This window comes from Nicotiana sylvestris, chromosome 6 (genome assembly GCF_000393655.2).
Source record: "Nicotiana sylvestris chromosome 6, ASM39365v2, whole genome shotgun sequence".
NCBI classification, from domain to species: Eukaryota; Viridiplantae; Streptophyta; class Magnoliopsida; order Solanales; family Solanaceae; genus Nicotiana; species Nicotiana sylvestris.
Window position 1 is genome coordinate 192411628 of NC_091062.1, and position 23688 is coordinate 192435315.

The 23688-nt window shown below is 36.5% G+C and overlaps 1 protein-coding gene across 1 annotated transcript; it reads right to left on the bottom strand.

Moving 5' to 3' along the window:
• Positions 1-21468: 21468 nt before the first annotated feature.
• LOC104247188 (transcription repressor OFP3-like) lies at positions 21469-22385 on the bottom strand. The gene has a single exon (XM_009803146.2). The coding sequence runs from the start codon at positions 22375-22377 to the stop codon at positions 21469-21471; it is 909 nt and encodes a 302-aa protein (XP_009801448.1). The 5' UTR covers positions 22378-22385.
• Positions 22386-23688: the final 1303 nt, after the last annotated feature.

The window sequence follows — 23688 nt, forward strand, 5'->3', positions numbered from 1 at the left end:
AAACCAATCTCCCTCGCAAAACTCACGATCTTTCTTTAGATGCAGGCACAATGAACACAACATGAATATTTGCAAGTATACATAAATCAAAATCACTATCTTCACAATGACAAGGCTGCCAAATGCAAACATATCTCCAGATAAGAAAATACTTTGCCACTACTTATTATCTATTCACTGCATGAGACTAAGTATTGTCTCCCTTTTCTTGCATGAGGATAAGCCCTGTGTCCCTAAATGCATTAGGCTAAGAACTGCGTTTCCTGGAATCGAGACTAAGCATTGTCTCTTCTTCTTGCATTGGGCAAAACCTACCTCCCTAATTGCATAAGGCAAAGTCATGCCTCCTTAATTGCATAAGGCTAAGCACCGCCTTTTCTTGCATCGAGACTAAGCATTGTCTCCTCTTCTTGCATAGGGCAAAGCCCTGCCTCCCTAATTGCATAAGACTAAGCACTGCCTTTCCTTGCATCGAGACTAAGCATTGTCTCCTCTCCTTGCATGAGGCTAAGCTCTGCCTCCCTAATTGCATAAGCTCAGCATTGTCTTCGAGAACAAGCATTGTCTCCTCTTCTTGTATGAGGCTAAGCCTTGCCTCATCAATTGCATAAGGCTAAGCATTGCCTTCCATTGCATGAGACTAAACATTGTCTCCTCTTCTTGCATAAGGCTAAGCTCTGCCTCCTCAATTGCATAAGGCTCAGCATTGCCTTCCCTTACATGAGACTAAGCATTATCTCCTTTTCTGAGGCTAAGCCCTGTCTCCTCAATTGCATAAGGCTCAACATTGCCTTCCACTACATGAGACTAAGCATTGTCTCCTCTTCTTGCATAGTCTAAGCCCTGCCTCCTTAATTGCATAAGGTTCATCATTGCCTTCCCTTGCGTAAGACTAAGCATTGTCTCCTTTTCTTACATGAGGCTAAGCCCTGCCTCCCTAATTGCATAAGGCTAAGCAATGCCTTCCCATGCATAAGACTAAGTACTATCTCCTCTCCTTGCATGAGACTAAGCCCTACCTCCCCAACTGCATAAGGCTAAGCTCTGCCTTTCCTTGTCTAATGCCGAATATTACACTACCTGAAACCTAACACTATTTTGCCTTTTCCGGGACTAAGCTCTATCCCGATCTTATGCAAGACTAAGTTATGTCTTGTTCTGTATATATGATCCATCATCATGTCTCTGCATTTCATGGGCTAAAACATCGTCATCTATCCGAAGGCACCATAGTCCGAAGGCATCATCCTCATAGCGTGAAGACACCATGTCATGGCCTGAAGATCTCTCTATATTGCACATCATTATTCAAAGGCTTCATGCTTCATAGGCACCATTTTCATGTCCTGAGAACATCTTTTCATGGACTGTGAACCCCTTGTTTCACGATTCATGGCCCAGGACATCATGGTCTAAGGACATTATCCCCATCATCTGAAGGCAATCTTCATGATCCAAAGAGAATTTGCATCATGTTTTAACCCATGTATATTTTTCATACATCGTGTTTAAGTTTTGCAGGTAATTCAGGAGGTAACCGTTCTTCAAACAAGAGCAACCTTCGCTCCGGTTTTCGCTCATACCATTCACACCCTGCCATTATTTCAAATGTAAACGACTCCCATCAATTACTCGCTTTTACCCTATGCCCGTTCATATTTTGTCCTATGATACATACATAACATCTCAAATTCACATTCGTGACTTCGCATAAATTCATCTGATACTATCCTACTCAAAAGAACCCAGGCGAAACACACAACCGTTCATATGACAATTCCATCGGTTTCGTTCACCGCTAGATTTAGAACTACACATGACTTGATTCCTGTAAAACCAGAGATATGTAGGCAATTCAGAGACCAGGGTACGACTTAGATTTTTCAAAACACCCCATTCGGTCAAAATCGGTTATCATGTCTTTACCTGACAACTCTTTCATCCTTCCCAGGTAAAGAGGGGCAGCTGTTGATACCCAATTTTTCCCTTATATTTTCCAAAAAATATATATGTACTTTCAAAATAGTGCACATGAATCATCATTTGATTTACAAGCATGCACAAGTATTTTTCATAATTTTCCATAGTTTTTAAAGGCTTTAAATCAATTTATTCTTGCATTTTATTATATGAATATCCAATAATTATCCTTCATATTATTTTTATGATGATTTAATCAGATAAATTTATCATTTATGCCAACATAATGTTTAAATATTTTTAGTGCATTTTTTATAATTATATTTGCATTTTAAGGCCAAATTGCACATCTTTGCAATAATAGCCTATATTAATGTATAATTATACTATTTATGCAGAAAAAGGTTTTCCATATTTTTAAAATGTTGAAATAACTATGTTAAATAATTTTAATGCACAAACGATATTTTTGTTATTTATCTATTATTTTTACAAATTATTTATTAGTTAAAGTCGGGTATTTAAAATCAGGCCCAATATTTAATTGATTTCGGACCTAATATTACCCAAACCATCCCAACTACTCCAAGCCCAAAAACTCATTAACCCAGTCCCCATGCCCATTCCTAATACCCGACCCAGTACCCCTTAAATCAAGATCATTGATCTCTAAGATCAACGGTCCACGTTATATCTGCTTCTTTAAACCCAACCAAACCCCTAACCCTAATCATTTTACACCTCTCGCTGCCCCAGAATACTCTCGTCTCTCATCTCTGATGAAACCTAATTTCAACGCCTCACTCAAATCTCCCCAAATCCCATTCCTAATGGGATTCTTTCCCCAATCACCTACCATCTCGAGATATTTTACTTATTTGGTGCTATGTTATGGAATAACTTAGGTACTTTCCTAAACATAGCAAGTACCCCGTTTTGATTATATCTCGATAAGTGTTTACCTATTGATTTGGACTACCTTAAGTCCAAATGCGTTATTTTGTACTGATTCTTTCATATCTCATTGATTCGTACTTAACCCTAAAGGTTAGGGTTTCAAATCCTCTTTTGATTTGAACTTAAGAAGGTTCAAACCTTGATTTTTGGAATTATTCTGTCTCTATTCACCCTATTATGTGAAGATTTGCCTATTTTTGTCGATTTCTTTTAATTTCCCTAAGTTATGGTTTTCAGATCTCTCTAGATCGTACCAAAATTAGTTCGATTCTCTGATTTCTTAGTGTATTTGTGTCTATATTCATCCTATGCTACTGTGTTTATGTATATTTTGTCAATATTCGTTTCTCCTAAAAAACTAGGGTTTACTTATTTTTCTAAAATCCAATTCTTTAGTGATTCTGTACGTTATTGCTTCCTTATTTGTGTTTGATTTTATAATTTTTCTTGTTTACTCATTCAATCTCTGATACTATATTATCCCCTCCCCATTTCCCTTTAGGATCAGATCGGAATCGCTATAATCTCACTAAAAATTGATGTTTTGTTCAGTTGTTCTTTCATTATCTTGTTCTGCACTCTGGTTCTTGGCCGGCTGAAAGCCAAGGTCAAAAATTCTGGGTTCTTGCTACTATTGGACATTGTTCTTTCTTGTTTTTGCTTAACTGGTGAGTTACTGAACCTTTGCAATTTCGTTCCTATATATCCATGATTTTCATATGTTCTCATCCTTGAAAGTTCATGGTTGTTTAACCAAAAAAAAGAATTTTAGTCAAAGCTAGAATTTAGAAGAACGCGGGTTACTGATAATCAAAAGAATATGTAGAAGAGAATAATTTGGAGTAACCAGAATGTAATCAGGAGAAAAATAAGTGAATTAGAGTATATTTCAATTGTGTCTGTCCTTACAAGTGACTAGCTACCTCCCTTTTATAGGTATCTTGAAGATATGCGTTTCCTTCAAATCATAATGAGGATATTATGAATAATTAAAGATATTGAATGCTACGTTACACAATCATTGTAATAAATACAAATTCTCTAACGTATCCGGTATTTAATGTCTATCGAATTCTGTATCTGCGCTCTTTATTATGGTCAGATCCGTTCCTTTTGATAAATGATCTAAATAGGTACGGGAACTGAATCCTTCAAATGTCCTCTCGTGCCTCTTCCTTTGCCTTTGCTCATTTCTATTGTTGCTCGTGACTCTTGACTAATTATAATTCTTTGACTATTTGACCAGTTCACGTGTTTCAACATATATAAATTCAATTTTTCCCAATACAGATAGTCCCCCACTTTCCATTTATTCATCAATTGAATATTTGGGAAGTGGATTTCATTAAAACGAGAATTTTTGTCACCATTAATGCTATGACAAAATTGACGCTTCAATTGTCACTTCCATTTAATATTTCATGCACGTGTCGATTTTCCATTGGCTCTGCAGTTTTTGCAGCCTTTTTCAAGGTTTTACGGTGCCACTATTAACGAAGTGCCAGTTATCATAATTATGGTCTTTCTATCTCTTCACTTTTACCTTTGGCGGTTGCTTATCGGTATAAATATAATTTTTTCCTTTGTCTTTTATCACATAAAGCTTATTGAACACTTATTTCTCCAAATCTTTGTTGACTTCTTCCTTAGTTCATTCCTCTTCGATATGTCTTCTCCAAGCCCTAACCCTGAGAGAGTTTCCATTACTGACTCCTTCCCTAATGCCCCTGTTAGGCACAGAAGGGGAGGTAGACTTCGTAGTTTAGGATCTACTCGAGGAGGTGGTTCGTCTATGCCTTCTTCTGGTTCTGGTCCTTCCTCTAGAACCAGAGGTTCCCTTTCTCAAAAATCTTCTTCTAGGGGTAAAGATCATTCTGAACCTTTATGCGAACCTTTAGTAGATGAGATAGTCCCTTCAGAATTGTCTTTTTACCATGACAGGGAATCTCTTAGAAACCAAGTTTCTGCATTAGATCGTGTGATACTTACCCTACTCAAATTACAAAGGTTTTGACTCCTATGGTTCGTAAGGACTGTCATTGGAGTAATGATTTCTCCATTATTATCCCTAATCCGAATCAGAGAATTACTTCCAATTTAACAGGGTTCTCTTTTGTTTACACTTACCCTTTTACTTTAGGGTTTAGACCAGCAATTGACCCAGACATTCTTGAATTTTTCCGTTTCTTCAATGTCTTCTTGGGTCAAATTGGCCCAATCATATGGAGGGCAGTTGCCTGTTTAAGGCATTTAGCCACTAGAGCTGAAGCTCCTTTTACTTTCCCTCACTTGATTCATCTTTACTCACCTAGGCTTTTTCATAATGGTGTTTTTACACTAGTAGCCAGGAGTAAGAGGGTTTTGGTGAGCCCTGAAAATGACAAGGATCGTGGCTGGTATGCCCGATTTGTTGTTGCCCCCACTGTTGGTTTAGTGGGTGAAGATAATGTTCCCTTCCCTGAGAAGTGGAATTTTGCACGTAGGTCTTTTATCCCTCTCATACCTTCTTCTTTCAACTTTATCAGCTTTACTAATTTTACCCCCCCCCCTCCCCTCTTGTTTTTCTTTTTAGCAACCATGGGAGTTGTGGGGGATGTTCCCAATTTCCGTGATTAGGTAGGTAAATTGCTGAAGATCGCGCCAATGGACGGTAGATTTTGGAAAACACTTTCTAACCGCTTTGGTTGGAAAGTTAAGACTCACGGTAAGAGTTCACATTTTGTTTTTTGTTTTTTTTGTGCCTATATTCTCCTTTATTGTTTTAACTTTTATCCTTCTTTTTATCATGATTTGCTATTCGAGGGGTTACTGCGGAAGCAGTTGTAGCCTCTCGTGTCTCTTTGGGGACCCGTACTCCTTCGGGAACCCGTATCTCTCTAAAGAGAGCCCGAGAAATAGTCTTGGGTTCCTCTTCTGCGAAAAGAAAGGCTGCTGAAGAGGAAAATTCTGAAGAACAAAATGAGAGTCTGTTGGTAACGAGGCCACGAGTTAGGAGACGCATTATTTCCGATGATGAAGCTGAAGTCTCGATTTCTTTTACCAAACCTGTTGAAACCCCAATAATAATTCCCGATGATGAAGTCACACCCTACGATACTCGTGAGTCTATCGACCAACATTTTGTCAGTGGATTTTGTCGTGAAGATGTCGAGCCTGTTTTAGATGAAATACCTTTATCATCTTTTTCATTACCCGTGCCTGTGATTCCTTCTTTACCGGCCCCAGCTATTTCCGTTCCTTCTTCTACTGCTCTTACCTCTTCTCCAGCTCCTCCTTTGGCTATTCCCCCCCTATAGTTCATCATACTGAAATGGGCTTTTCAAGTAGGAGTGTCGCTATGAGGCGGGTAACTATTGAAATTCCTGCTGAGAATAGCCTTTTGAGAAAATCAGGTCAGGCGTATATACGGCTGGAGCCTCTTATTGGCCTAATTGAAAAAAGCAAAGTTGGAAAGTCACAGTTCCCTGACTTTAATGAATGACATCGTGCATACCACTCTGAAGGTATTTTCCTTCTCTCCCTCTTTGCAAAATTTTTCATCTTTGAGATTCTTATTTCTTATCTTTTCTTTTTTAGGCTAATCTCATCGGCACAGAGTTGATGAAAAGAATTGCTCCTTTGGAGAAGATAGCACGTGACTCTCAATTGGAAGTAACCAATTGGAAGGGGCAATTTGAGAGTGCTCAGCTTGACATAGAGAGCTTGCAAGAGAACAAGAATACCTTAGAGCAGCGAGTACGGGCCTTAACCTCAGAATTGGCTGTTACAAAAGCTTCTTCACACGAAGCAGAGAAAGACAAAGAGCATCTCGAGTCCTTCTTCTCAGAGCAGCTATCTAAAGCTAGTGAAGAGATCATAGAATTAAAGGCTATTTTAAATCAAAAGAAAGTTTACTCTAGGGAGCTTGTGCAAAATTTGACTCAAGCACAAGAAGACCTCAGAATATCTGCTGATAAGGTGCATGTTTTAGAATGCTCCCACGCCTCTCTTCAAGCTTCCCACAGCTCCACCTTGGCTGAAAATGAAGAGCTAAAAAATGAGATCACTGCTTGGGAAAAGGATTATGAGATCCTTTAAGAAAAATCTGTTGTTGAGGCAAGTTGGGATTTTTTGAATTGCCGTCGTGATACCTTACTTGAAGCTGGCCAAGAAAACTTCAACCTGGAGTCAGAGTTAGCTAAAATCAACGAAACCATTGAAAAGGCTCAACAGACTCAGGACTTCCCTTATCCTGTGGATGAAGTTCCCGTGGCTGAAGCTCTTATGAATGTTGAAGCTGATACGGGTGTCATGACTATTTCAAACCCGATCGAGCCCATTGCTGCAAGTCAAGTTGAAGCCGCGCCTGCTGATGCACCTGCCCAAATTGAGCCTGCTGCTATCGACGTTCCTGCCTCAATACCACAAACTTCTCAGTGACCAGTTTTAATCATTCAAATGATTTTATTTTTGTTTTGATTTTGGAAGATTGCAATCAAACCCTTAACTTCATTTGAGGGTTGATTTTAGGAACGTCAGTCCCCAAGTCTTTTAATGGGGTAATCTAAACAATTTTGTAGTGTTATGACTAAGTTCGAACTTAGTCTTAGATTTTTTTTACATATTAAGAAGTTTTTTATCTTAAACTTCTGCTTGCTTTATTCTCACCTTTATTTTTAAGGACTTACAGAATAATTTGCATTTTTGTTTTCCGAAAAATGCTTCTGTTAACCTCATTATCAATTTAAACATGAGTTTTATAAAAGAGGGCGCTTTTATATTCCAATACTTAATGAAGAAGACGTCTCAACTTCATAATGGTATTATCATACGACAAAAGAAATAGGAATACACATGTTTCTCTGAAATAACTTGGAAAAGTTTTTATTTTTGAACCTTGCCTAGTTCTGAATAAAATTTTACATGTATTTGAATTACATCTATAACTTTCTCGTAACTGTTTTTCTTGTAACAGATTTAAAACAAGAATAATAGACACGGGGTTTTTCCTTATAACCCATTTTAGTACATAGCTTTTATCCTTAGTGAGGTTTTTTTTGGCCTTAGCTCGTGGCTTTATGACTTTTACTCTGCACTTGACTCTTTCAGGCTTGATTTTTCCTTAATCTTCTTTGCCTTCTTTATACACATGTCCGTGTATATTATGTAGTCCCCCAAGTGTTTGAGTGTTGAAGTATGAAGCCTCGAGCACTTGGTAGTTTCTCTCATTTGGTCCTTTTCCTGAAAAGGAAAAACATACAAGACTCGGAGGGACGATTATAGATGAAGACTGCATAACCCGTTTGTATTTCTATCAGAATAATTATAACCCTAGGCCAGGAATTTTAGGTTACTCCATGTGTCTTTCAGGTCGTGACTCATCATTTAGTACGGGTTAGCATTTTGCCTATCATCTAAAATCGTTAGTAAAATCTTAACAATTCAAAAATGGGATTTTAAAATGGTTATACCTAACCATGGATTTTCTTTAAAAATAGTATCTCTTTAAATGAACAGCATTCCAATGCGAAGGTAGTATCTTGCCATCCATTGTCTCCAGTTCATATGCTCATTTCCCTGCAACATCACGCACTCTGTAGGGTCCTTCCCATGTTGGACTTAATTTCCCTGTGTTAGCTACCTTTGTAGACTGAAAAACCTTTTAAAGCACGAAGTCCCCAATTTTGAAGAACCTGAGGCGTGCTTTTCTATTGTAGTATCGTTCTATGACTTGCTTTTGTAATGCCATTCTTATTAAAGCAGCTTCTCTCCACCCCTTGAGTAAATCCAGGTTGACCCGCATCTCCTCGTCATTAGACTCTTGTGTCGTCTGTGTGAACCGTGTACTTGTTTCCCCTATCTCAACTGGAATTAAAGCCTCAGCTCCGTAAACCAATGAGAATGGTGTTTCACATGTACTTGTTTTTGCAGTTGTGCGATAAGCCCATAAAACTCCAGGTAACACTTCAGGCTAGTTTCCTTTTGATTCCTCTATCCGTTTCTTTAAATTGTTGATAATGACTTTGTTCGTTGATTCTGCCTGTCCATTACCCACCGGATGATAGGGTGTTGACGTAATCCTTTTAATTTGCCAGCTTGAAAAAATTTCGTGATCTGAGATCCAATAAACTGAGGACCATTATCACATACGATCTCCTTTGGTACGCTGAATCGACATATGATATTCCGCCAAATAAAGTCTCTGACTTCCTTTTCTTGCACATGTTTGTATGCGCCTGCCTCTACCCATTTAGTAAAATAATCAGTGAGAACAAGCAAAAATTTTACCTGTCCTTTTGCTTGCGGTAATGGTTCTACGATATCCATTCCCCATTTCATAAATGGCCACGGCGCAATGACTGGATGTAATAATTTCGCAGGTCTATGCATATTGTTACCGTACCTCTAGCATTTATCACATTTGGCTACAAAACGTTCTACCTCCTCTTCCATTTTAGGCCAGTAAAAACCTGCCCTAATTAAGGTTCTTACTAGTGATCTTCCACCTGCGTGATTCCCGCAATGACCTTCGTGTATTTCTCTCATTACATACTCTGTTTGCGAAGGTCCAAGACATCTTGCTAAGGGTCCACCAAATATTTTACGATATAGATTGCCTTGTTTTAAGCAGTACCGAGCGGCCTGCCTTCGAAGCACATAGGCCTTTTTCTTGTCATCAGGGACGGTTACATACTGCAAAAAAACAACAATTTCATTCCTCCAATCCTAGGTTAAGTTATTAAAATTTACCTCATTTGTATCAGGATCAAGAACTGAATGAAATAAATGTATCACTGAGGCATTTGCATCGTTTTCCACGTCAGCCGCAGATGCGAGATTAGCTAGGGCGTCTGCTTCAAGATTTTCGTCCCTGGGTATTTGTCTAATCTTCCAATCTTGAAATTGTTTTACCAATTCCTGCACCTTTTCTAAATACTGCTGCATCCTTGCTTCTCTGGCTGTATAAGTCCCCAGCATTTGATTAACTACGAGTTGTGAATCACTCTTGATTATAATCTGATTTATGCCAAGTTCCCGTGCCAGTTCTAAACCTGCAATCATAGCCTCATATTCTGCCTCATTGTTAGTTATGGAATGACATTTAATAGCTTGCCGAATGGTTTCACCCGTAGGTGGTACCAATACTATCCCCAAACCTGCTCCTCTCACGTTAGATGAGCCATCAGTGAATAAAGTCCAAGTTCCTGGGTTGGCTCCATTGAACACCTGTAATTCTTTTTCTGCTTCTAACTGTATTCCCTAACTAAAATCAGCCACGAAATCAGCTAATACTTGCGATTTTATAGCAGTTCTAGGTTGGTATGCAATTTTGTATTCACTTAACTCTATTGCCCACTGAGCTAACCTACCTGATAACTCATGCTTATGTAGTATGTTACGTAAAGGGTAGGTAGTTACCACAACGATAGGATGACATTGAAAGTAAGGTCTTAACTTCCTAGATGCCATGATTAACGCAAGTGCAAGTATTTCTAACTGAGGATACCTCGTTTCTGTATCTAACAAAGATTTACTTACGTAATAGATAGGTGATTGTTTACCTTGCTCTTCTCGGACCAAAACAACACTTACCGCCACCTCCGAAATAGCAAGGTAGAGGAGTAGCTTTTCCCCAGCCTTTGGTTTTGCCAACAAAGGTGGATTTGATAAGTACGTTTTCAAATTCCTAAGTGCTTGTTGACATTCCTCATTCCATTCAAAATGATCCTGCTTCTTAAGAGCTGAGAAGAATTTAATACACTTCTCTAATTATTTAGAGATGAATCTTCCCAAGGCAGCAATTCTCCCTGTTAATCTTTAAACTTCTTTCTTGTTTGAAAGTATGTCAGGGATTTCTTCAATGGCTTTAATCTGTGCAGGATTTACTTCAATTCCATGGTTAGAAACAAGAAACCCCAAAAAACTTGCCTGATGCAACGCCAAATGCACATTTTTTGGGATTTAACTTCATACTAAATTTACGCAAAATTGAAAATGTGTCAGATAAGTGTGATATGTGATTTTTTGAGTACTGAGTTTTAACAAGCATATCATCTATATATACCTCCATTGTCTTTCCTAAATATTCCTGAAACATTTTGGTAACTAACCTCTGATACGTTGCACCTGCATTCTTTAGACCAAAGGGCATTACTTTATAACAATAAGTCCCCCTGTCTGTTATGAATGAAGTTTTTTCTTCATCTCCCGGATCCATTTTAATCTGATTATAACCTGAATATGCATCTAAAAACTTAACAATTCGTGACCTGCAGTTGCATCAATCAATTGATCTATGTGTGATAGTGGAAAAGAATCTTTAGGTCAGGCTTTGTTAAAATCTATATAATCTACACAAACCCGCCACTTACCATTTTTCTTTGGAACCACAACAGTATTGGCTAACCAATTAGGATATTTTACCTCTCGAATGGAACCAATTTTTAGCAATTTTTGGACTTCCTCTTGAATCACCTAATTCTTGAAAGTTCCCTGCTTTCTTTTCTTTTGCTTCACAGGAGGATATGACGGATTTTCATTTAGTTTATGAGTCATCACCTCCGGTGGTATTCCTGTCATGTCGGAGTGGGACCAAGCAAAGCAATCCATGTTAGTTTTCAAAAATTCGATTAACTTACCTTTCATTCCTTGGTCAAAATTAGCCCCAACATAGACTTTTTTATCAGGCCACTGAGCAAACAACATGACAGGTTCTAATTCCTCTATCATTGTTTTGATATCTTCATTCTCTTCTGGTTCTTGAATGGTATCAGGCCTTGAGTCTACATCTGTTCGCGCTTGTTCAGTTGAGGTCTGTGTTGTGGTGTCCTCAACTGCCTTCTGTGATTGCTATTTGCCTCCACTTCTCTTGCTTGTATCTACAACGGAGTTAATAGCCATGGACGTATGTTGATCTCCGCAAATTTGACAAATTCCCCATGGCAATGGGAATTTGATAACTTGATGCAAGGTTGAAGGAACAGCATCCATTTCATGGATCCATGGTCTCCCCAGAATCATGTTGTAAGCCATCTCCATGTCTACTACCTGGAACTTTGTATCTTTGACGACCCCTTCAGCAAAAGTGGTGAGTGTTACTTCTCCTTTTGTGACGCCATTAGAATTATCAAATCCATATAAAGTATGCGCCTTTGGTATTACTCCATCTTCAGCTTGCATCTCACGTAGCACTCTTAACAAAATAATGTTCACGAAACTACCTGGATCAATCAAAACTCGTTTCACATTAGTATCATGCACAATTAAAGAGATTACCAGTGCATCGTTATGAGGGATTAATACGTCATATGTATCTGCATCATTGAATGTAATATTGCCTTATTCTAGAACATGCTTCACCCGTTTCCATTGGGTAATAGTTATTTTGGAAGTTTTGTTAGCTGCAGTATATGACACACCATTAATGTCTTCAGCACCACTTATAACGTTAACAGTTCTTTTGGGAGAAGGTGGTTTTGGAGGCTCCTGCCTGTTCTTCATGTAAGCTTGTTTGCCTTTCTCATTGAACAACTCTGTAAGATATCCTTGTTTTAATAAATGATCAACTTCACTTTGTAAAAATCTACAATCTGTTGTTTATGCCCGTGATCATTATGGAACTTGCACCAATGGTCAGGGTTGCGCCTGTTTGGATTCGATCTCATTTCCTTTGACCAGCAAACCTTATCTCCCATGCTTTTCAAAACAGCTACGATCTCGGAGGTGCTGACGTTGAAGTTGTAACCTCTGAATCTCGCTTTTAAATTTCTATCATCATCCCGTGACTCATAGTTGTTTCGCTTGTTCCTATATCTTGATGAAGAACCTGATTCACTGTTACTTGATCTGTGATCGTGCCTTTGATTATCCATTTTTGACCATGAGTCTTTCCCCGCAGGTCTAATATAGGGCTCGTACCTGTTTTTACCGGATCTTTTTTCGTTCTCTGCACTTCTTGAACGTATACTTTCTTCTTTTTGAGATCGGGGAACAGTATCTTCCTCAATCCTCAACTTCATGCTATACCTGTTATAAACATCGTTCCACGTTGTAGCTGGGAGTTCTCGAAGGCTTTCCTTTAGTCTCCTCGTAGCTTCCGAGCTTTTTTCATTCAAATTGCTTGTGAAAGCTATAGTTGCCCAGTTATCAGGTACACGCGGCAATGTCATTCTTTTGTGTTGAAATCTGTCCACGAATTCTCTAAGCAATTCTGAATCTCCTTGCTTAATTTTGAAAATATCCTCCATTCTTTTTTCCAGTTTTTGGGCTCCCGAGTGTGCTTTGATGAAAGAATCTGCAAGCTCAGCAAAAGAATTTATAGAATTTTCAGGTAAAAGGGAATACTATGTTAGTGCTCTTTTGGTGAGTGTTTCACCAAATTTCTTGACTAATACCGATTCGATCTCCTGCTTAGTCAAATCATTGCCTTTTACGCCTATTGTGAATGCAGTCACGTGGTCCCGTGGGTTTGTTGTTACATCATACTTTGGAATATCAGGCATTTTGAACTTTTTTGGAATTGGGAGTGGGGAAGCACACAGCTTCCAGGGTTGTTGCGAATATCTGTCCATGTCTACCCCTTTGATTATGGGCGGCACCCCGGGTATCTGCTCTATGCGTTCACTTTGCTCCTTGAGCTGTTTTTGCAAGGTTAGTACTAAATTTTGTAAACCAGAATTAATTACATTACCTGGTTCTCTCTCCTGCGATTTACTGGGGGTTCCATCGCTGCCTGGGTTAACAAGCCCGGAACGAGGGTTTTCTATAGTGTTATTATTTGGAGAAGGTGTGGGTGTTGCAACAGGTAATTGGTTAACAAGCGCTTCAATAGCTTTGTTTACCTGAGCAGTAATTAATTTCTGCAAAGCTTCATCAACAGCTTCAGCATTTTCAAATTGAGCATACTCGTTTATTTGAGATCCATTGGGAGTACCCTCACGAGATTGTCGTGGAGAGTCCTGCGAAGTAGGAACTTAAATGTTAATGTTCTGTGGGCCTCCCTGACTTTGTTAGTTCTCTTGGTTTTCTGGGGTGTTGTCATTGTTATTTGACATAATTGATGTAACAAGGAAGGTAAAGTGAAAAGAAAATAGATTATCAGATTCCCGGTAATGGAACCAATTTGTTTAACCAAAAAATAGAATTTTAGTCAAAGCTAGAATTTAGAAGAACGCGAGTTACTGATAATCAAAAGAATATGTAGAAGAGAATAATTTGGAGTAACCAGAATGTAATCAGGAGAAAAACAAGTGAATCAGAGTATATTTCAATTGTGTCTGTCCTTACAAGTGACTAGATACCTCCCTTTTATAGGTATCTTGAAGATATGCATTTCCTTCAAATCATAATGAGGCTATTATGAATAATTAAAGACATTGAATGCTACGGTACATAATCATTGCAATCAATACAAATTCTCTAACGTATCCGGTATTTAATGCCTATCGAACTCCATATCTGCACTCTTTATTATGGTCAGATCTGTTCCTTTTGATAAATGATCTAAATAGGTACGGGCGATGAATACTTCAAATGTCCTCTTGTGCCTCTTCCTTTGCCTTTGCTCATTTCTATTGATGCCCGTGACTCTTGACTAATTATAATTCTTTGACTATTTGACCAGTCCACGTGTCTCAACATATATAAATTCAATTTTTCCCAATACAATGGCCTAATGTGTTCCTGGGTTATTTATACATGACTCTGTTAACTTTGCATTTGATTTAAGTCTCTTTAGCATTTAATCTTCTCCTAAACTCATTTTAACTAATGTGTTAGTGCCTAAATGTTCCTAAATATGCCTACTTGCTTCGTCCTGAATCTCTGTAATGTGCTCCACATCTGCAATGACTTGTGTTAGAGCTCCCCTTTGATAAATATGACATATTTCTCTGCTATTTTTATCACTCAGCATGTTCACTTGATTTCATATTCCTTCAGTGATTACTTGACTATAGGGTACTTCTCAAATTTATGCTCCCCTACCATGTCTAAATGTTATTTTGTTAACATGGATTTCTTTTGATACTGGGACATATACTTAACACAAAAGTGAACCTTTTAGGCTTTAACTTACTTGGTATTATGTACCCGTGTATGACAATCTTTGTAAATCTTGCAAACTCGTTTTGCCTAACTCTTTCAATATGATTCTGCCTATGTGTTGTTTTGCTAAATGATAAACATGTTTTTTAAGTCTTGTTGACCTTTTGATCAATTGTTCTGTGTTTTAAACTTTGTTATGTCTGCTTCACAAAACTAAGTACATCTTTTCAAATTCTGTCCCTTAACCATTGCCCACTCTCTCTCATTTGCCACCTATGCTATTCTGAATTTTCATTCTTAGCCGGCTGAAAGCCAAGGCTGTTTAGGTTCTGTCCTTGATCTCCCTAGTAGGAGCACTTCTCGGGGTCCATGTGAGACTCTTGTGAACTCTGATACACGAGGATTCGGTCCTTAGTCTTCCTTGAACTGTTTCTTATCAGTTTCTCTAGTGTGAGCATTGTCCTGGGTTTTTGAAGCCCTTGGGAACTCTGACACACTAGAGATTTGGGTTCTGTATGCTTTTCCTTAAAATATGGGTGAATCACTCACCATTGGTCATATTGTACCTATCAACATGGGCTTTGGAGATACTGTGAGTTAAAGGCCTGGCTTGTCTAGGTGTATTTGGGCCTACTATAGGCTCCCTATAGTTACTTATTTTGTTATTAATTCATTAAATTCTGGTCTGTAATAATTATTTGTAATAACAATTCTAGGGTATTAGTAAAAAAATGGAAAAGGATTCTTATTTTACACTTGCAATAAATTGCGTAGAAATTCTGCCTTTAGGTTCAACAATGTACTGTTATATGTTCAGTTATCGTGTGTTAGAAATCATGCCTATAGGAATCCTATTATGTTCAGCCATTATATATTAGCATTCCTACCTATAGTTTCAATACTTGGTTTAATTGTATTAGAAACCATGCATATAGGAAATTGTGTATTCAATGTGTGTGCAAAGCCTCAATCACATATCGTTCTGTTTACAAATTATAGAAATCGTGTCCATAGGATCTAAAATCAAATCAAATCGTAGAAAGGATGCCTATAGGTTTGGATTAGTTTTATTATCGTTTCTGCTCGTTGTTCACAAGTTTTCCAAACACTATGCATTACTCTCACTAGAATACATATCTATAGGATTCAATAAATAATTCTAGATCTATTTCTGTGCCATGCCACTATCTATAGTTGCATAAATCACCTAGATATCATGCCTATAGGTTTAACCGCTTACAATGTATAATTAGTAGGCAACAATGTAGTCTTTCAGAAATTGTATTAAGAAATTGGCTTTTATATATGAAACTCCCTGCCCATTAAAATCCAGAATTACATAGAGATCATGCTTATAGGATTCAATAACTTTGATTAGTCCAAAATCTGCAACTGTCAAAAATGTTGAATGTGTTCGCATGCATTCGTTGTCAATGTGCGGAGGGTAACTTGAGCCCTTAACTGCTTTTATATGAAGTCCAACTTGTTTTGCATGTCTATTAGTTTTATCATTTTGAGCAGCCTAAGTTGAAGTCTACAACTACCTAAATAGAGGCCCAGAGCCTCCTGGACCATAGGCATGGGACGGGTAGTGCACGCATAATTCACAGTTTAGAATCAAATAGTGCGTTTTAGGTAACAACTTCAAGATAGTAATCGAGTAGCAGGAGATGATAGTATGTGCCCACTGAATAATATGAGTAACATTCCATCTTGAGGGAGTTACGAAGTATTATTTATGTTGCACGGGGTGATCTTTTAGGCTAAAAAATTTAGGACCCCCCCCCAACCTTGTCTGACAATCAACTATTTGTGTTTAGTAATGAATTTCCCAGATTTCGTGTTTTTCTTATCTTTGATCACATAGACTAATTCATATAATTAAGTTCGTCCGGGACCCACAGTTGTGGACCTCGAAGAGTGCCTAACACCTTCTCTTTGAGGTAATTTCGAGCCCTTACCCGATCTTTGGTGATGCAAACTTGTTAATCAGAGTTATCTGCAAATAGGTTCCATAACGCACCTAAATCCATTAGGTGGTGACTCTCTCTTTTAACACCCTTCCTTAAAAGAGTTGTCACGTGTAGAAACCTGATTTTGCGAGAAAAAGGGGTGCGACAACATTGCTGATGAGATATTTCGTGTTTTTGTCATTTCTGATACGACATATCGGAGGAGGAATCGGGGAGCTCATGTCATTTCTCATCAACTTATTCTCTGAGAAACGAGGAGACTATTTGTATATGGGTAAAACCGGTCTCGTGGTACACCCCGGTCTCCGATATGATAAGCCAAGCTCGAGATATGATAATAGGGGGCCGAGACCGAGGTAGAGGTCTCATCGATTAGGAGTCCGGACCATAATGCCCACCCTCGTGGATATCGAGGTCGTGATTCGGGATCGGTCTTAGCCTTGATTAACTTCGAAGAAAGTTGTCAAGTAGTCAAGCCCAGCCAATAGAAGGCCATGATATTCGTGACCGACCGAATATCACAGTGGAGATCTCAACACGTATCGATAAGAAATCGGCAATCAGTTAATTATGAGATTTTTACCTTTTATAGAGTTGTACCTAATGTAGAACTCTCATACTATATAAAGGGGGTCGGGTTACTTGTAAAACAGACTTTAATACGCATTCCAAAGAGTATCATTTTCTCTCTAATTTAGCTCTTTCCACTTGTTCACCAGTGTTGACAATAGCGAGCCCGGATCGAGGGTGAACAATTTCACTAAGGTTGAAGCTGTCTCATTCATGTGATTTGAATTCATTATATCTTTACTTGTCAATCTAATCCAATTTATAGCTCAAATTAATCTGTGTATCCTTAAAATCACTTATAAATTAAATTATTATCCGACGTGGGTAAACAAAGGTCTTATAAATCAAAGCCAACAAATATTAGGCAACAACTCTAACTTTTTTTTTATTTGGCTATTCAGTTGAAAAACTTCCTCACAGAGAATGATAAAGACCAGGGATAAGAATCACTATAAAAAACTTATTCACACCCGATATTTATATCAACCAAATAAATACATGATAAGTAGGGGTATTAATAGATAATTAAAAACTGACCAAACCGAACTATACCATACCAAACAGTTTTTTAGGTTTCTTTTAATAAAACCGTAGGCTTTTATATAAATCTATAATTGTGCCGATAATTAGGATAGGTTTTTTATTTTATGAAAATAAATCGAAAAAAATACCGAACCATACCGGATAAATTTACAATATGAAAAATATCTTTATATATTAAGTTTAAAAACAATAAAGCAATAAATCTTTTTTTGGGCCTTGGAATTATGAAATAATAACAATCCACAAGTAATTAAACTAAAAATCTTAATTCCCAAATACATTTTGCTACTCCTATTGAAATTAAATTATTTCTAGCATATTCACTAGAAAGACATAAGGTGTAGCGATTATGAGTAGCAAACTACAATGTATTCATTATGTTTTCTTTTGTGTGATTTGGATTTATCTTTTTGAATAATATTTAATCTTCTATAGACTTTATTATTGAATCTCAAATTGGTTTCACTCGTGTAATTTGTATTTTCTTTGTATTTGGTTAGTTTTCTAGTCATCTTTCATATTTTCTTAATTCATCACCTTTTAAACGGTAAAAATGTCTAAAGAGTTTTACTAAGTCCTATAAAAGTACGTATGTTTGCATTCTACTTCTACTAGTGACTTATACATGCCATTTAAAAAATATTACCGAAAATTTATCGAACCATATCGATACCAAAGAGAAACCGAGATGATTAGGACGGTTTCGAAAAGTCTAATTTTGATTATACATAATAGAATAGCCGAAAAATTAACATGGTACAAATTTTATAAAATAACCGGCGAACCGAACCATTGACACCCTAATGATAAGTACGTTCTTTTATATAAACTTTCTGTTAATTAATCATAATTAATTATTACACCCGTGAATATGTTTTTCGGTGACGGGAGTTTGGTATTAGTTCCCTAACAACCTGGAGGACTCTGGTATTAGTTCCCTAACGACCTTCCCCTGTTTTCTGAGCAGCAATGAAAAGGACAAACCTTCATTCAATGCAGAATTTCTGGGTCGGAACAATGTCGTCAATGTTTCTCTGTGTTCAAACAGTAATAACATGCCAATTTGGCCACAACTTATGTAACTAACATTAAATCATTCGAACGTACTTCATTTCAAGCAGAGTTTCTGGGGGTTGCCTTGTGTTTTACTGCATATATGGCCTCCATCTGAATGGTCACTAGTACATGAATGTAATGAGTTATATATATATATATATATAGTGAACGATCGTTAAAAAATATATATACCGAGCAGTCTAGTGCACAAAGCATCATGTATTCACACATGGTCTGTAGAGGGGCCACACCCTAAAGGGTGTTTACGTAAATAGCATACCATAATGCAAGCATACAACTCAAACCCGTGATTTATAGGTCACACAAATGGGTTCCAAGGCTCCTCTTTAAGGGCAAATAGCTTTAAACTAGGTGGAAATGACACCATGTAGCATCTTGTTTAAAATATATTTAAAGATTAGCCAATTTCGCTCAAACTTCAGGACACGACGTCCTAGAGTTTAAACTTCAAAGTTCTAACTTTAGGACATCGTGTCCTAAAGTTCGAAAATTGTGTCCAGAAGTTCGAATCTTATGTCCTGAATTTTAAATTAGTAGCAGCTCAAAAATTCAGAATACTAAGTCCTAAATTTCCAAATTCAGAATATTTAGTCCTGAAGTTTGGATGAATTGACTAATCTTTAAATACATCGTAAATTATGAATATATTTTAAATAACGGGCTTAAAAGTAGCTATTGCGCCTGCACTTCGCCCTTAAAGGTTTTGTTTCCTACACTGGTACCGAAAGTGTATTCTTACGCAACTCTGATCCATAATTAATTGGAATTTGGACATATCATGAGACACAAGCTTGAACCATGGAGTCATCAGCAGCCCACAAAATTCTGCATGTCTAACTGAATGGAAACACAATGTCTTTGGTTTGGCTTATGTTTGTGGTCCTTTTGGTTGACGGATCTTTACACAAATAGCCGATCGGATTTATTATTTATTTTTTCTAGCAGAAATACATAATTTATACACGGGTATACACATTATTAATGGATTATGTTTATATTATACATCTGTCGATTATTATTTTTTTCAAGCAGTTGGGTGACATTTTCTTTGGTTGTTAATTTGGCTATGGTGACTCCACAACTAACAGAATTAGGCTTAACATTCACTCTCAATCGTTGTGATACGGAAGATCTTTTTGATAAGGCAACTAATATGGTTTCCAAATATATCGATAGTTATAATGTTTTGTACACTGTCCATAAATATAAGTTAGATCCATTTTTAACGGATGGGGACCCTAATAATTTAATATTCCTGCTTAGACCACCCTAAAAAAGGAAATTTGTGATCAATGAACAGCTATAATTGCATTTGGCATCATCATTATTAGTTGGGCAAACGCAGCCAATTGGGTTGTTCACTCATTTGACAATTCTGTAATAGAGACGCCACATTTACATTATGATTGAACCTTTACTTTTTAGCCAACCATGCAAACTCTAAAGTAGCTTTTTTATGTTTTGCCTTCTCGTCGTTACATTCGATAGGTGCACCAAGAGGGTGTTTGGATTGGTTTTTAAGTTGGTCAAATCATTTTAACTGTTTTTAGTATTTGACAAAACTATAAAGTTATTAAAATAAGTTTAAAATTACTTAAAATAATCCAAAAGTAATAACATGAGTAATCCCAACTTATTGTTTTTTGGCTTAAAATTATTTCTATTGAAAAGCCACTTTTTTAAAGTTTCTATTGGAGAACAAGGCATGATTAACAAAAAGAATGAACATAGTGAAAACATTAAATTACGACGATATTTTCACATACTATGGATAGCGAAGGAGACATTTCTATTTTCCCTTCAGGAATCTTTAGAATTTTCACTTCGGACTATCAAATGGAATGTGAATAACCAGTCATCCTCTTTTTGAACAAAGGGGACACTTTCGGTTCTTGAGTCAAGTTTATCTTATTTTTATTACTATATCTCTAGAGTCAATAACTTTATAAGAGGAATTACTGAGCTTAATCATTTGTTGTCGTAACTCTTCAATTTTCGGTATATCGTGCAGAGGTACTCAAATTGGAACATCAATCGATTCTTAGGTTTCGTCAATTAGGTTGGCTATTTCCATTGCGTAAATCAGTAGTTCAAAGGGTCAAGACACTATCAATATAAATTTACTTATAACTACATTATAAGTGATATGATCATTTTGGAAATTATTTTTACACTGTCTATGCACATAACTTAAAGGACTTCTAGCTTCTAACTTACAACTCCCCGGAAACTAAAGGACTTTCCAAGGGAACCCATAAAAATAGTAATGCAATAAAAGGGAAAGAAAGGGCAACATTTTGCAGCTATGACAAAACTAGGAGCCTAAATAGAACTTTTATTATTTGTAAAAAGATCAAACTTTCAAAAAAAATAATGAGAAAACTAATTAATTTAAGAAACTATATTACAAGTGAAGGTCAGGAAAGTTGAACCAGATTTCTTGAAATGCTTTGATAATAAGATCATGATATTCATTTGAATTCAGTGAAAGGTAACAAGCAAGAAGATTTTCCAAGTTTTTTGATGCTTTGATATTGTTCTCAACAATCATCTCTATCATTGATTCTCTAAAATCCTTTTCAGGATCAGTTGAAGTTTTCACTATTGCAAAACTCCCAGCTGAAAAGCTCTCCTTCTTTGGCTTTGAATGCCTTTTTAATGACACACTAATTTTCTTGTTTGCTATTTTTGTAGAATTTGTTCGTAGTTTTACACCAGAAGAGTTGGAGAAATATTTAGTTTCTTTTTCTTTTTGAATCTTAACACTGACCTGTTTGGTAAGAATTGGAGGGAGGTCAAGTTCTGAGATGGTATGATCATAGCCTGAATCTAGATTCTTGAATTCTTTGGTCTGAACTTTACCATTCATGTCTATGATTATATCAGTAGCTGAAGAACTGAACTGACAAGAGGCAAGTTCAGTGAAAGATTGAGAATCAGAGTCAAATTCTGAGGATGGAGAATTAAGGAAATCCAATTCAGGGAATTTATTGGAATTAGAAATGTGTTTAGGAGAAGGCTTGTAAATGGTCTTTCTTTTGGTTTTTTTATTTGATGATTTTCTTGGTGGATCAAGAAAATAAGCATGAGAATTGTAAATCTTGCTGCCACCTCTAATGGATTCTGTAGTATAATAAAAAGATGATCTAGGTTGAGAAAATGGTGAATTTTGCAAAGTAGTGGAAGAAAATGAGAAAGGGTTTTTCTTCTTGGAGGTAGAGGTTTTATGGTTTTTGGTTTTGTTCATATCTCTAAGCTTGTAAAACCAAGTATTTGGCATCATATTTGAAAACCTAAATTTGTGATTTCCCATTGAGGAAATCCTTTCTTTTTTCTACTTGTTAAACTCTCCTTGTGTGGTTGGTTTGAACCTTTGCCTCTTTATTTATAGCAAATCAAGAAAGTTGTGCTAAATATATTGATATGGGGTAATATATATCCACTTAATTTATGTAACACATTTCGCTTATCTAGAGTCAAACCGTGTAAAGTTTTAAAATATATCTTTTATCATATTCACATGAGAAAAATTGCAACTTATAGTATTTTTCATATAGTTATTGAATATCTAAACTTTAATTTAAAATACTAAGATGAATTAATTCAATTTAATTTTAAAATTTAATCAAATTGACTCTTAAATGGGTCATTTAAATTATGACAGATGAAGTAATAGAGTTGAAATAAGGAGGTCCCCTATTGGAAGGTATGTCATGAAAAACAAGTGGAGTACATTGGTTTTTATTTTATGTAAGCCAGCTCTTTATTTTTAGTATGTTTTTTATTGCATATATCAGGCAGGTTATGGGAATTTTAGTTTTTCATACTACAGACAGTATTGAAAAGTCAAAGGCAAATTATACCCATAATGCTGTCACAAGAGGCAAATCATAATTTAGAGTCCGTGAATTTTGTAAGCTCATGATCTTATTTTGTGTATACGATCTAAATTCTTTTTTTATACATATATGTAGTTCGAGCCGAAAGGAAATAAAGGTCCCGTTTCCCCATATATTTTGGCAACATTTTTTCAAATCTTTTTGAAATATTGTTTGTTTATAGATTAATGATCTATTTTTGAAAAATTTTTGAAATTATTTTTCAAGTTCCCAAAATCTAGTTTAGGGTAGATTTTGGGTGAAACTCGTTCTCCCACTCACAAAACTTCAATTTTTCAAATAAAATGCATGTCCAAACATAATTTCAACTTCCAAAAATTATTTTTTAAAACTATTTCAAAAATTACTTTTTTAAGTTTCAACTAAATCTATGTCCAAATGCTAGCAAATCCACCTCTGTAAAAGAAAAAGGAACCACAATGAAGAATCTGTGTCCACTATTTTCTCAGATTTTATTTTTCTTGTTTGCTTTTCTGAGGAATAAGTTGTCATTTTATTTGTTTATAAGTACCTTATGACGGACTTTCTCAAGTCTGACTCGGCTACAAGTGCCATGAGAGAATAATAATGAATGATGTTTTTTCATTAGTCAGTATAAAAATAATTAATTCACTTCGCACTCTTTCATCTTTTACCATAGGTCTTAAATTTAAGTTTCCGTATAAAATCATCATCTTTGTTAAGAAGCGATTTACCCTAAAACCGATATAAAACTTTTCAACGTG